Source organism: Pipra filicauda, unplaced genomic scaffold, assembly GCF_003945595.2.
Source record: "Pipra filicauda isolate LSUMZ 115617 unplaced genomic scaffold, ASM394559v2 scaffold62_size3274119_pilon, whole genome shotgun sequence".
NCBI classification, from domain to species: domain Eukaryota; kingdom Metazoa; phylum Chordata; class Aves; order Passeriformes; family Pipridae; genus Pipra; species Pipra filicauda.
In genome coordinates this window covers 1604225-1616063 of record NW_024104787.1, presented here as the reverse complement: position 1 = coordinate 1616063, position 11839 = coordinate 1604225, and the positions used below count along the sequence as shown (strand labels likewise).

The window sequence follows — 11839 nt, the reverse complement described above, 5'->3', positions numbered from 1 at the left end:
AGATCCATGCCTTTCTTGCGATGAGGACCCCAGAGCTGGATGCAGCACTCCAGGCGGCATCTCACCAGAGCGGAGTGGTGGCCCTTCTCCAAGGGAGGAATGATTGGGGAGCTGGAATTTTTTTTTTGGTTGGTTGGGGATTTTTTAACATCGATGTTTTGAAGGCAGAACACACCACACGTTCTTCCTAACTCCCGGGAAGGGTGCCTGCGGCGGGGGAAGCACGGAGCGGGCGCTCCCGACCTTCCCGGCCCGTCGGAGGCGGGGTGCCAGGGGACGCGGCGCAGGAGGAAGTCGGCGCGCGGCCGGAAACCGGGATGCGGAGGGCGGGGAGGGGGCGTCGCCGGGGCCGCGCTGTCCGCCGCGGGTCTTCTCGGAGCGCCGATGTCCCAGCGGGCGCCCAGGGGGCAGGGGCAGCAGGAGGGGCCGGAGGAGGAGGAGGAGGGGGCGGCGAGGGGCAGCCAGGCGCGGCCCAAGAGCCATGCGGAGCCCGCGGCGAGCGGCGGCAGGACCCAGGACCGGCATGAGAGGAAGCGGAAGAGGCAGGAGGCGCAGCAGCTTCAGAAGATCCAGCACCTGGAGTCTTTGTAAGGAGCGGAGGCTGCCCGCGGCTCCCGCCCCTCGCTGCTCTGAGCCCACCCCGCCGGCATCTGGGGCTGGTTTCCAGTGCAGGGCTGGGGTTTGTCTGGGGGGTTTATTCCTCCCCTGTCCCCTTAAGGGTGGGTCGGCACAGGGGCTTCGGGGCCGCCTGCAAGGGCTGCTTGGCGACTTACTGAAGGCTTGTTGGGAGACAAACGGGTCTAATCCAGGTTCCTCCAAGTCCGAAGGATGCAGCATAGAAGCGGAGGTGGTTCCACTAGGACGGACTAAAAAAAAAAAAAAAAAAATTAAAAATTAGGATAAAAATGTTTGAGATCTGCCTGATGATTCCATCAGGCTTCCGCGGTGCTGTAAAAGGTTTATGTTATTTCACTGAAAGGGAATTATTATTTTAATGGAATAAAAAGATCAGAAGGTTCACAAGAACGTGATTTTTTTTCTTTTCCAAGTGGAAGTGAAAAATTGTTATTAAGTGAACCAAACAGCACTGCAAAGTTATTGTTATAAAGATGGGATGAATGTACTTTAACCACCTTTTCACTGCTGTTCTCATAGTATTAGTATGATTTTGCCTGGAATTCCTGTAGGTGTGTAGGTAGGGGAGGTGTGCAGCTAAGCCAACAGAATATTGCATATGCCATTAAACTTAGGGCCTAAAATGAGGTACAGCCTGTACAGATGTTTTGTGTCCTGACATATAGATCATGTCTGGAAAGTCCTGTTGAAAAGGATCTTTCATAAAGCAAAGGATTTCAGAACTCTGGTCTTGCACAGTGCTGTTCTTTATGTGCCGTTGAAAAGCAAAACCAGAAAAATCTCTGTCCACTTCTAAGATGACTCTTTAGCCTGTCCCAAAGGTAACACTTTACAGAAAACAATATATGTTTAAATACAGATGAGACTTGGGGGGGAAGAAAGACCTCAAAACAAATTCATTTATACGGGCCTGCATCTTTCTAAGTTATGTGTGTTCTAAAACTCCGGGACCATTTCGTAGTGCCTTGGCATTTAAATCCTAAGCACGTGCACTTTCTCAGTTGCTATGTGTAGCACCTGTTTGCTATTTGGATTTTTAATAAATGGTATATCTACTGTTAACTCCAGAGAAATGCTGCAGGAAATATGGTACTTTGGTCAGTAGGGTTCTCTCTTTAGGTTTAATACACAAATGATGAAATTATTACGTGTTAGGTTTGGCTGGCAAAGCTAGGTGTAAGGAACAGTCCAACTTGACGTTTTCTGGTGACTATGTCTATGATTTAGCAGTGCTGGAGTAAAGAAGTTTGGATTAGTGAGATCTTGGGGAGGAATGGTACAGAAAAAGAGGAGAGACTTATGCATTTATGGTAACTGAAGCTAAACTGAATGTACCACACATCCACAACAAGTAGTTTTTCTCCTACAAGAATGTGAATCTGAAGGATGTTTGCAAGAGACACATGTGGTGATATGACAGATACTCTCAGTCAGTTTGCATCCATGTGCTGCTGTAGTTCTTGATCATTAGTGATAGAGTAAAATTTAAAGAAAAATGCGAGCTGAAGGTTTTAAGTCTATACCATTGAAAACCTTTATTTTCTCAGTTTATTTGTCTGTGCTAAGCTGCAGAGTAACTATTTCTATTGCTTTTCAGCTATGAGAAACCTCCCCCAGGACTAATTAAGGTTGGTAAATTTTTAGCATTACAAGGGATTTTCACACAACCTGTTCTTTAGGCATGTAAATGTCAGCGTTACCTATATAAATTACAGAGAGAAGTAAGTGCTTCCCAGGAAAAACTCAGAGAATCCTCAGTTACAAGCAGATCCAGATGAAGGGCCCAGAATCAGATAAGAGGAGACCAGTTCTTTTGTCATCTCTTAGCACTCACACTTCATGCAGTATTTAATAGTGTGGATGGAGGGGAGTCATTTATGGAAAGCAGATTTGCAGTTTGAATGACACACTTTTCAGGATTCTTCTCCATTGCTTAGGCTTAAATTTTTCTGTACAAGTGCTTTCCTTTCATCACATCAATTACTTTTGCCAAATTTATATACCTAAGCCATATTGTAGTGCTTTTAACCTAAAAAATACTGCTCTGTGTTGTAAAGGGTTTTTTTTAATTGCCACGTCTTGTAGCAGGAAGAGTGTTAAGTTTTCATTTACATAATTTGTATTTAATTTATATAATTTATTTAAATTACTAAAATAGATGGGAAGGAATGAAATTAATATGGCAGTAAAGTTCTGCCTGGAATATTCAAGGGTGAGAGAAAAAGAATTTTAGATCCTTTGTGTCTTACAACGGAAAAAAAAAAGTAATGGGAGATAGGTTTCATACTAAGTAAAGGCCTGCACTCTTTAAAGTGTTAATTTTTACAAAGTTAAAAAAAAAAGGAAGTTATTGCCCTTATATATTTTTTTTTCTTTTTTTTTTCTTTTTCTGGTAGGAGAATGAAACAAAACCAGAAGACTGCATACCTGATGTACCGGGCAATGAAAGCGCACGAGAATTCCTGGCACATGCCCCAACAAAAGGGCTTTGGATGCCTTTGGGAAAAGAAGTCAAAGTTATGCAGTGTAAGGCTGAAAATATTCCAGGTGTCATTAGACCTTAATATATCCACCCATTTACTCTGGGGGGAGGGCAGAATGTTGTCGGACAGATAATGAGGTCCAGGTAGATTGGCATCATATTGATATAAAAGCATTCAGTGTCTTGAAGGCTGTAATAGCCTTGTATTTTAATGGACATTAAATTTATCAACATAGTACTTGTATCTCTCTGTTTGTTCCAACAGATTGGAAATATTTTGCATAAATGTGGGTTTGGTTTTTTAATACTTCTTCCGATCTGTCTCAGAGGTGCAATTCACTGCTGCTTCTTTTTTTAAAGGTTGGAGGTGTAAACGTTATGGACACAGAACAGGAGATAAAGAATGCCCATTCTTTATTAAAGGCAATCAGAAATTGGAACAATTTAGAGTAGTGAGTACAAATATTGTAGTATTATTGCTTGTCTTTTTTAGTCCTGACAATGCATAACCTTGCAAGTGAAGAGAAGCCTGTCAGATGGTGCTTTATTAAGGACTTTTCCTCCATCTCTAGTATAATAATAGATGCCGACAGTCTCCTAATAAAGAAAAAGCTACAGATGTGGCTGGATGTTTGACTACTTTGCAGAAAATCTACTCTTCAAGAGGAAAATTCGTAATTTTTACAACTAAATTGAAAATCTTCAAGAACCTATTTCATCCATTATATTCATTTTTTTTGTGATTAAAATGTCAACATAACAAAAAATGTTTAGTCAAGCTTGAGCTGCCCACATTACAGCTGCTTCAAGCCTTCTGCTCTCGCTGAGAACAACCACATCATGAATGCTGTTGTCTAGGTCTGTAATCCAGTCATTGTCTACAAGTCTGATTTCTTGCTACATAAGGCTGCATCTCAGTTCTGCAGATTCTTCCTGCGTGATCACTTTAACTTTTCCCATTGCTCTGCATTGTTAATCTAGATTTCAGGCTCTCATCACTTTGTGTCTTATGTCCTCATTTCTGTCCTTGAGAAATGTAATCTGGGATAATTCTGTCCAGATTCTGGATTTATGCTGATTGTATGCAACTACAAACAGTATTTTTAACCCTCTCCCATGACCAGATTGCCTCTATTCTTCATTTTTCCTTGGGCTTCTTCTCTGTTGCATCAAACCCTTGCTCTGTGTCCAAGGCCCTTCATGGTGCATTCCCAACGTCTTTCATTTGCTACTGACATTTAACTGGTCAGCACCTGCTATATCCTCTCTCTTGGACTTGTTTGCTTAATCTTCCCGCAGAAATGGTCACCCCATCTCTGCTGCATCTCGCGTGGCATGAACCCACCTTAAAGCTTACGTGCTATCTTCCTTCACAGCTATTTTTTGCTGCATTGCCTGTTTAATTAAAATTAGGTGATTTAAGAACCAGTAACAATACTGCATAGCACGATAGCACAACTCCATTATCTGTTTGTCTTATATTTCTTGTTGCTGTTTTCCTGTATGTTTGTATCCAAATTTTTTAAATATACTAGAAGGGTACAGCTCATTATTTTGAACCTCAGTATTTCATCTATGTCTAGCTATTCCCGTAGATTATGTGTGGGATTCTCGTAGTTCACTGTGATTGAAGATTTATTATACCTAAGGAGAGTCTCCTTCATTAGTGATGTAATTAGACAAGCTTTCCCTGAAGTAAATACACCAGTTCAGATTAACGATGTTAAGTCTGAGAGTATACTTGTGAATTAAGAGCTTGCTCAGCATATTCCATCATTTGATAAAAAGCCTCTTGCGTTTGGTTGCTTTGGTTTATTTTTTTAGGAAATACAACTGTTGGTGATAAATACTTTAATTTACCAACATTGGATTTTCTGTTTTCCACTTTAAAGGCACATGAAGATCCAATGTACGATATAATAAGGGAAAATAAACGTCATGAAAAGGAAAAGAGGTAAGTGTATCTGTAGTAAACTGCATTTTCAATTTAGTTTTTATTTTGATAACATGGTACTAAGGTATGGGTGAAATTTTTATATAAGCTTACTTTTAGCTCAGAGCATCTTTTTAATGGCAGTTTCTTTATGTTGGCAGACTAAGGCATTTCTGCTTTCTGAATAATGACTTCGTAGTACTTCTTACCTCTTTAATTCTATTAGCTTCCCCAAAATGTTCCCCAAAACAAAGTTTAAAGATGAGTTGTGTTCATTTATGCCATAATATTCAGGTACTTAGGTTTAGGTTTTTTAGGCCTAAGAAAACAGTTTGATTTTTTTTTCTTGCACTGACTTTTGAGATGTTTTCTAAAATTTAGTATGTCAAAATGCTTTCAGCAGACATGAAGGGGTGGATTTAGAAAGCTAGTTCAAGGCACCTGGTGTTGCTCCTTCTGTGAGGTCATTATTTAGTATATAAAGCAGCAGAGTTTTTAATGCCTTCTTGCTTGAACTGCATCAGTGGAATAACCAAAAGAAACTATAGGTAGCCCATAAAGCAGCACTGCTGGTGCAGGTGCATTACCTTTTCCTTGGAGAGGAATCCTTGAAGAGGATACTGAAGAACAGTAATAAAATAAGCAAATACTTCATCCTCATTTGCCAGTAATCCTTGGAAGTTCAAAGGAAGAGCGCCTTCCAAAAATACTTCTGCATCCAGAGTAGAGCCTACTCTATAGCTCCACTGACATCATCTCTGTATCAGCAGGGCAGTGAATGTAATAATATCATAATCTCAATATGTATCTGTGTATGGATAAGCATAGAACTTCTTATCACCAGCCGGTCAGGTGATAGCTGTTGCCTTGTTATTTTGCACACATAAATAAGCCAATAAGCCAGTCTGCACCTGCTATCCCGTGGGATGGAAGGTCTCTGAAGGCACAATATCTGCGTGTCTCAAAGGGGGTTGCTTTTATCAGTCTGTGATATTATCTGTAATAGCAGTGTAATTAAGCAAAGGAGGGAATGTCCCCCTGCCCTTTGCATGCAGCTTCCATTCCTCGAGCCAGGAAGGAAACACAAAAGCTAGAATAAATTACTACAGGTAGAGGAGAACTAGAAAGGATTCTCACTGACATTTTTTAAACTCAGGATACAGCAACTGAAGCAACTCCTGGAGGACTCTACCTCAGAAGATGATAGTAGTGATGACAGCGATGAGGATGATGAAGATGGCAGCAGCTCCACTTCCTCAGAACATAAACACAAGAAGAAAAAGAGAAAAAAGGAAAAGAAAAAAAAAGAAAAGAAGAAGAAGAAAAAGAGGAAGCGTAAATCATCCAAATCTAATGAGAAGTCAGAATCTGACTGACAGCAGTCACCTGCTGCATGCTCATTGACCTCTCTACTTGTGAACTGCAAGGAAAGATCCAAAGAACGAGGAAGAAAACACCAGAAAGGGCTTTGTTAAACTTGGAACATACGGATGTATGCATACAGCAGCCTACACTGGCATCCTCTTCTGCCCCTCTGCAGTCAGAAAGAAGAAAGCTGCGTTAAACCATACTTAGCCATATCTCTGTGCTGTAAAACCTGTGCTAAGGGTCATCCGTCCTGGTCAAGTTGGGCCTCTGCGCTGCCGCACGCGACCATCAGCAGGAAGTGGTGACTATTGAGGAATCACCGACAAATCTGCAGCATTAGCAGACTGTCCACTGAAGTGTCTTTTCTCCATGAAGTTATTTTATTATAAACAAAGCCTCACTGTAACAGGACTCCAGTTTGCACCATGCAGAGCACTGAGAGTTCACTTACAGTGCTTATAATAAGCAGGTTGTACTGTATTTTTTTTTCTCCACATACGTGCTGAAGTTCAGTGTACTTATCCTAATATTGGCAGCTAGCTAAATAAAGAGTACTGCTGAAGGGGGAAAAAGTTAATCAAGGGGATTTACTTTAAGACAAAATTGCAGCATCAGCGAGACTTGATTTGTGTGTGTGTAACAAAACCTCAACATCATCACCATTAACATGCACAGTTCTGAAACATCTAAAGTTTTCTCTAAACTCGAGGAGTGGCAGCAAAGTGTAATGATGTTAGATATTCAGCTTTATCGTAAGGAGGTAGTGGTTTTAGTTATTTAAAAAGAGGGGTTTCATGTAAGAAATTAAAAAGATTAATTTCTGCATATACTTCAGTATCAGTTGTTTTGATACAATTGGGGGGGGGAGTTTCCTTTTAAAAAGGCTTAGGGGAAATAAATTCCAACCTACTTTTTATGTTTACTAGAATTATTTGATGAAGTAACATTTTTTGAATCATCTCACAAAAATATAAATGTATCTTTCAAAATGGTTTTCAACTCTGTGAATGTAAGCCACAGAGCAGTAGTAAAGAACTTGTAAGCAGGAAGAAGAGAAAGTTTTGTGTACATCATAGGCCTTACATATTACTATGGTTTTCTTTTAAATAATCTTGCAGACTTAAGGAGGAAGATAGCTATAAACAGCATTATAGTAATCATCCCTCTTTGAAACGTCAAGATACATTGGTACAAAGCTGCAATTTGAGGGACTAGATGGTGGACACTGGTACTCATTAAAAGGAGAGAGAAAACTAGATTTGCTTTGAAAGGACTTCTATAGAATTCAGTCTCTGTGCTTATACTAATACTGAACACCCCCCCCCCAGTAAAGCTCCAAGATAGTAGAGCAAACATTAACAGTGAAACAAAGGAACCATAGACCAAAATGCATCCAGGATATTTTATTTTCTCCTGAGAGCTTTGGAAAAGAAATCAAGGGAAATTATAAATTGGGTTTTTTCCCCTCCTACATGTGTAAGAACGATTAAGTAAAAATAAACTCCCATTCCTTATCAGTCATTCACAAAATGTTCTGAAAAAAACCAAGATAGACAAGGGCTGCTTACAAAAAGATTCTTCATTGTATTCCCAGAGCTTGTGGAGCTGTATTTTATCCTCTATTTAGCAAAGTCCCTGAGATGGGATTTACTGGTGATTCCTGATAGTTCCCTGTATCAGCATAGTCATCATGAGCAAATTCTAAGTTCCTGGCTCTTTCACCAGAAAAAGCTTTAACAGCTGAAATAGCATGGGGAGATATAATGGACTGATTCTCTTGGCCAGGTTGGATTGGGCCTTGAGCAGACTGGTCTAGTGGAAGGTGTCCCTTCCTCTGGCAGGGAATTGAGACAGATGATCTTTAAGGTCACTTCCTACCCAAACCATTCTGTATTTCTCACTGCAGTTGGTGCTGAGAAGATCCATGCTTTTATAGCATGGGTGATCATTGGATAGACGCTGGAAGCCTGATATTCACCTGATGCATTCCAAGAGAATTCTTACTCAGGTTTGTCTAGAGCAGAGCTAACCTGAACATCTCTTCAGTTAGTTCAGCTTCCTGAAGTTTGGTTTAATAAAAACAAATTCAGTTTTTCCTTTGCAATGCCCTTCCTTGTTAATGGATCTTTCCCTTTCTACCTACCAGGGGTTTACTATTTGAACAAGGAAGGAGAATACCATAGGAGACCATTTCTAACTTGTATAAAATGTAATTTAAAAATTTGAGATGGCAGATTTCTGTTCTGTGCCAGACTAAAGGTCTATTTATACCAGTATCTTTTTCCAGTCACGGTTAATAGAAATGCCTACACAGCAGAACAGTGCAAACTCTAGTGGCGTTATTTCAGTTACTTCACTGAAATGCTCTCAGCCTCTACCACTTGTAGTGCAGTTACTCTGAATATACATTTTAGTATTTAATGGGCTTGGATACATTTTTTCCTTTACATCTAGTCACTTCCTGCAAACCTTGTGATTTCCTTCAGCAGTGAACTCGCCTTCACTAATTATTAATCTGTAACAATTTGCTTTCACACTGCTTCCTGCTAGTTTAATTTCATATACCTTCATTCTTGCACTGGAAAGTTATGTGAACAACCAATTCCTCTTTCTTCTCCCTATATCCTTTCCACTTTTCTAGATCTCTAATCATATCCCATACATGTAGGTCTTTACCAAAACTCATAACAAGTAGCATTTGAAAATTAAAACTAACAGTTTCAGTAGAGTAAGATTTATAATAGTGCTGATTAGCAGCCAGCACCAGAGAGGAGAGAAGCACAATTTGTATCATCATTTGGCATTTTAAACAATGCCAGAGCTGTCATTTAAGAAACTCTTAAGTCTTTTAGAAATATGTAGACTAGAGATAAATACCAACACTCCTTTTATATTAATGGAAAATTGTTCTTAGTAGAAGTAAACCCAGAAAGCAGGATAGAAAGTTATAGTCTTGAAAGACTGATTAGCCTCATTTGTTAAATCATAACCATTTAAATGTTTTTGTTCAAACAATTTTTTTCTGACCTACTTTATAGACGGATACTTCCATTTGCAAGTCTTGCTGAAGCCTGAGGGTTAGAAATAGCATAAATGTGTTGTTCCAGGAATCTAAATAAGTATGAAATGCAGCTAAAACAAACCCCATAAGCAATACAGCTTCACAGCTCTTCAGCTCCCAGCTTTAATTTCTTAATACTCTGAACAATTTTTGTCAGAAAGGTATTTCAGGAAAAATACTGACATCTGTCTTATTCCTTTGGTCATGAAATTACTTGGGGTTTATAGTCTTGTCGAGTGAGACAGCCAGTGGCAGCAAGTCAGGGGAAGCTGAGGACTCTTAAAGAGTGATTTTGTTTTTTCCTTGGTGTGCCTCCAGTTAGCATGCCATAAGTGTTATGGGTTTTGCATGTTTGGTTTTTTTTTTGGGGGGCATTGACTCCCATCTTCACTGTTTGATTTTAATAAGAAGACCTGTAATTAATTTTTTCCAAAATAAGGCAGAAAACAGGACATTGTAAAAGGGAAAACTTTGCCATCCAGGTGCTACCAAACTGAAAATTAAAATACAGTATTAAAACCTGGCAAGCCAACATAGCCCACTGGCTCCTCATCAAGTGATTACACCACACCCACTTTGCAACAGAGGTTTCAGTTAGTTACAAATAATGATTTAGAAATCCTGAGTCACAGACAGTAAGTCTGCCCAGACAAAGATCACAGTATGGCAGCCTCAGAGGCCTCTAAGGTTTGTTGCTGGTGTGCCAAGCAGCAAATAGATTCTTCAGCTGCCCTTCAGCAGATGCTGCAGGAAGCATGTGAAAGCTGCCAAGGCAATGCAGAACTGCGACAGTTACAAGTCCACAATCCTGCCAGCTCTGCAGTGAATCACTGGGCAGCCCAGCTGCAGTGGTAACAAAAGCTGACACGTATGCGCATCTGCAAAATTAAATATCACTGGGGCTAGTTACCTGGCTGAATAAAAAGAGTCTGGGCTTGAATTCACAGCCTTTTAAAATGGAGTTTGTTTGTACTTCACAGCCTGTGTGAAGCATGGCCATTTTACCCACTGGAACAGTAGATAACAGCTGTAAGCCAGTTAAGATGCAATCCACAAATCATCCATGCTGCTGAGTGGAAAAAAAGGCAAGCAGAAAACTTAGATTTAAGGTCACAGGACTAGTACTGTTTGAGTAGAATACACCACATCCCATATATATTATCAAAGAATTTTTTCTGGAGCACTAGAACATTCATGCATACTACTTTAAGCATTGGTGTGGATGCATAGCATGAATATACTACAAGATATAAGCCATCAGTTTAAAATAGCATTTGTTTTCAGACAAAGAGCTGTCTAAACACTCCTACTGCTACTCCCTCACATCTCCTTGGGAGCCAGCATCACCAGGCTCTAAATTGTTTCTTGCATCTGAGTAGAAATCACACTGACTAGTGCAAGGCCTGTAAAGGGCTGACTAGCATGATCTTGGAAGAACCTATCAAGTATTAGCCAGTCCCAAAAGAGTGCCATCTGATCCTGAGGTCATGAATATTTCTTCATCAGATAAGCAGCAAAAGACATAGTTAAGCCTGTCAGCAGAATTGGGTATTAAAAAACTCCATGCTTGAGGTAATTCCGTGCCTAAGTTTATTCTTTGAGGTTCTGGCGCAACAGAGATTCTGTGCGGCACAAAAGCCAAATAAGAATTTCTATTCCTTATTTTCTTGAAGGGCTTAGGGTAGAAAGGAAATAAAAACTTGGGATCAGAGTGGTTTCTTTCTCCTAACAGCTTGGGGTAAAGGCTGCAATTACAGTAGAGCTTTAACAAGTAAGCAAGTGTTATTAAAAATAACAGAAAAATCAAGGATCAGTTGGGTAGGGAAACATCAGTACTCCTCACTGAGGGCAAACAGCATAACCTCAGTTACAGGTCCGACTAGGTAGGCATGAAATTTGAATGCAGTCACAGGAAATGCTACTTTTATCCATGTAGGTTACTCTAGGACACAGACAGAATAACAGCATGGGAGAGGAGGCAAAAGACAAGTCCTGTCTGTCCAATCCCTCCACCCTTTATTAAAGAAAAACAGGTGGGTTTTTTTTTTAGTTTCTCTGCCTTTGTCACTCACACTATCATTCTATTTGGGAATAATTCGAGACTAGCAGCATCATATTTATTCTTCTCACATGGTGATATTAGCCTTTATAGGCATTTAAAAAAATATATCAATTTTTGAGCTATCCAGCTCATTTAAATCAGTCTATTTCCATTATTCATAAGATAGCTCAGCAGAGACCTAGTTTTATCATTTCAGTTCTCTGAAGAGACTTCTCTGTAGTCAGTTGGCAAGGTCTGTATCAACTGTAATAGAAGCCATGAGTAAGAAGTCAGGAAACAGGGCACACCATCAAAACC

At 40.0% G+C, this 11839-nt stretch overlaps 1 protein-coding gene across 1 annotated transcript; it reads left to right on the top strand.

Moving 5' to 3' along the window:
* The first annotated feature begins 347 nt into the window (after positions 1 to 347).
* Positions 348 to 7248, top strand: RP9 (RP9 pre-mRNA splicing factor). The gene is made up of 6 exons (XM_027729075.2): positions 348 to 587; positions 2234 to 2264; positions 3033 to 3162; positions 3479 to 3570; positions 5011 to 5072; positions 6208 to 7248. The coding sequence occupies exons 1-6, from the start codon at positions 385 to 387 to the stop codon at positions 6425 to 6427; spliced, it is 738 nt and encodes a 245-aa protein (XP_027584876.1). The 5' UTR covers positions 348 to 384; the 3' UTR covers positions 6428 to 7248.
* The last annotated feature ends 4591 nt before the right edge of the window (positions 7249 to 11839 follow it).

What these genes read in the sequence shown, in the direction of transcription:
- RP9 (XM_027729075.2), top strand. Translation starts at nt 385, where the DNA reads ATGTCCCAGCGGGCGCCCAGGGGGCAGGGGCAGCAGGAGGGGCCGGAG. An exon ending in AGAAGTCAAAGTTATGCAGT is followed by an intron (nt 3,163 to 3,478) that starts GTAAGGCTGAAA and finishes CTTTTTTTAAAG; the next exon opens with GTTGGAGGTGTAAACGTTAT. An exon ending in CGTCATGAAAAGGAAAAGAG is followed by an intron (nt 5,073 to 6,207) that starts GTAAGTGTATCT and finishes TTTTAAACTCAG; the next exon opens with GATACAGCAACTGAAGCAAC.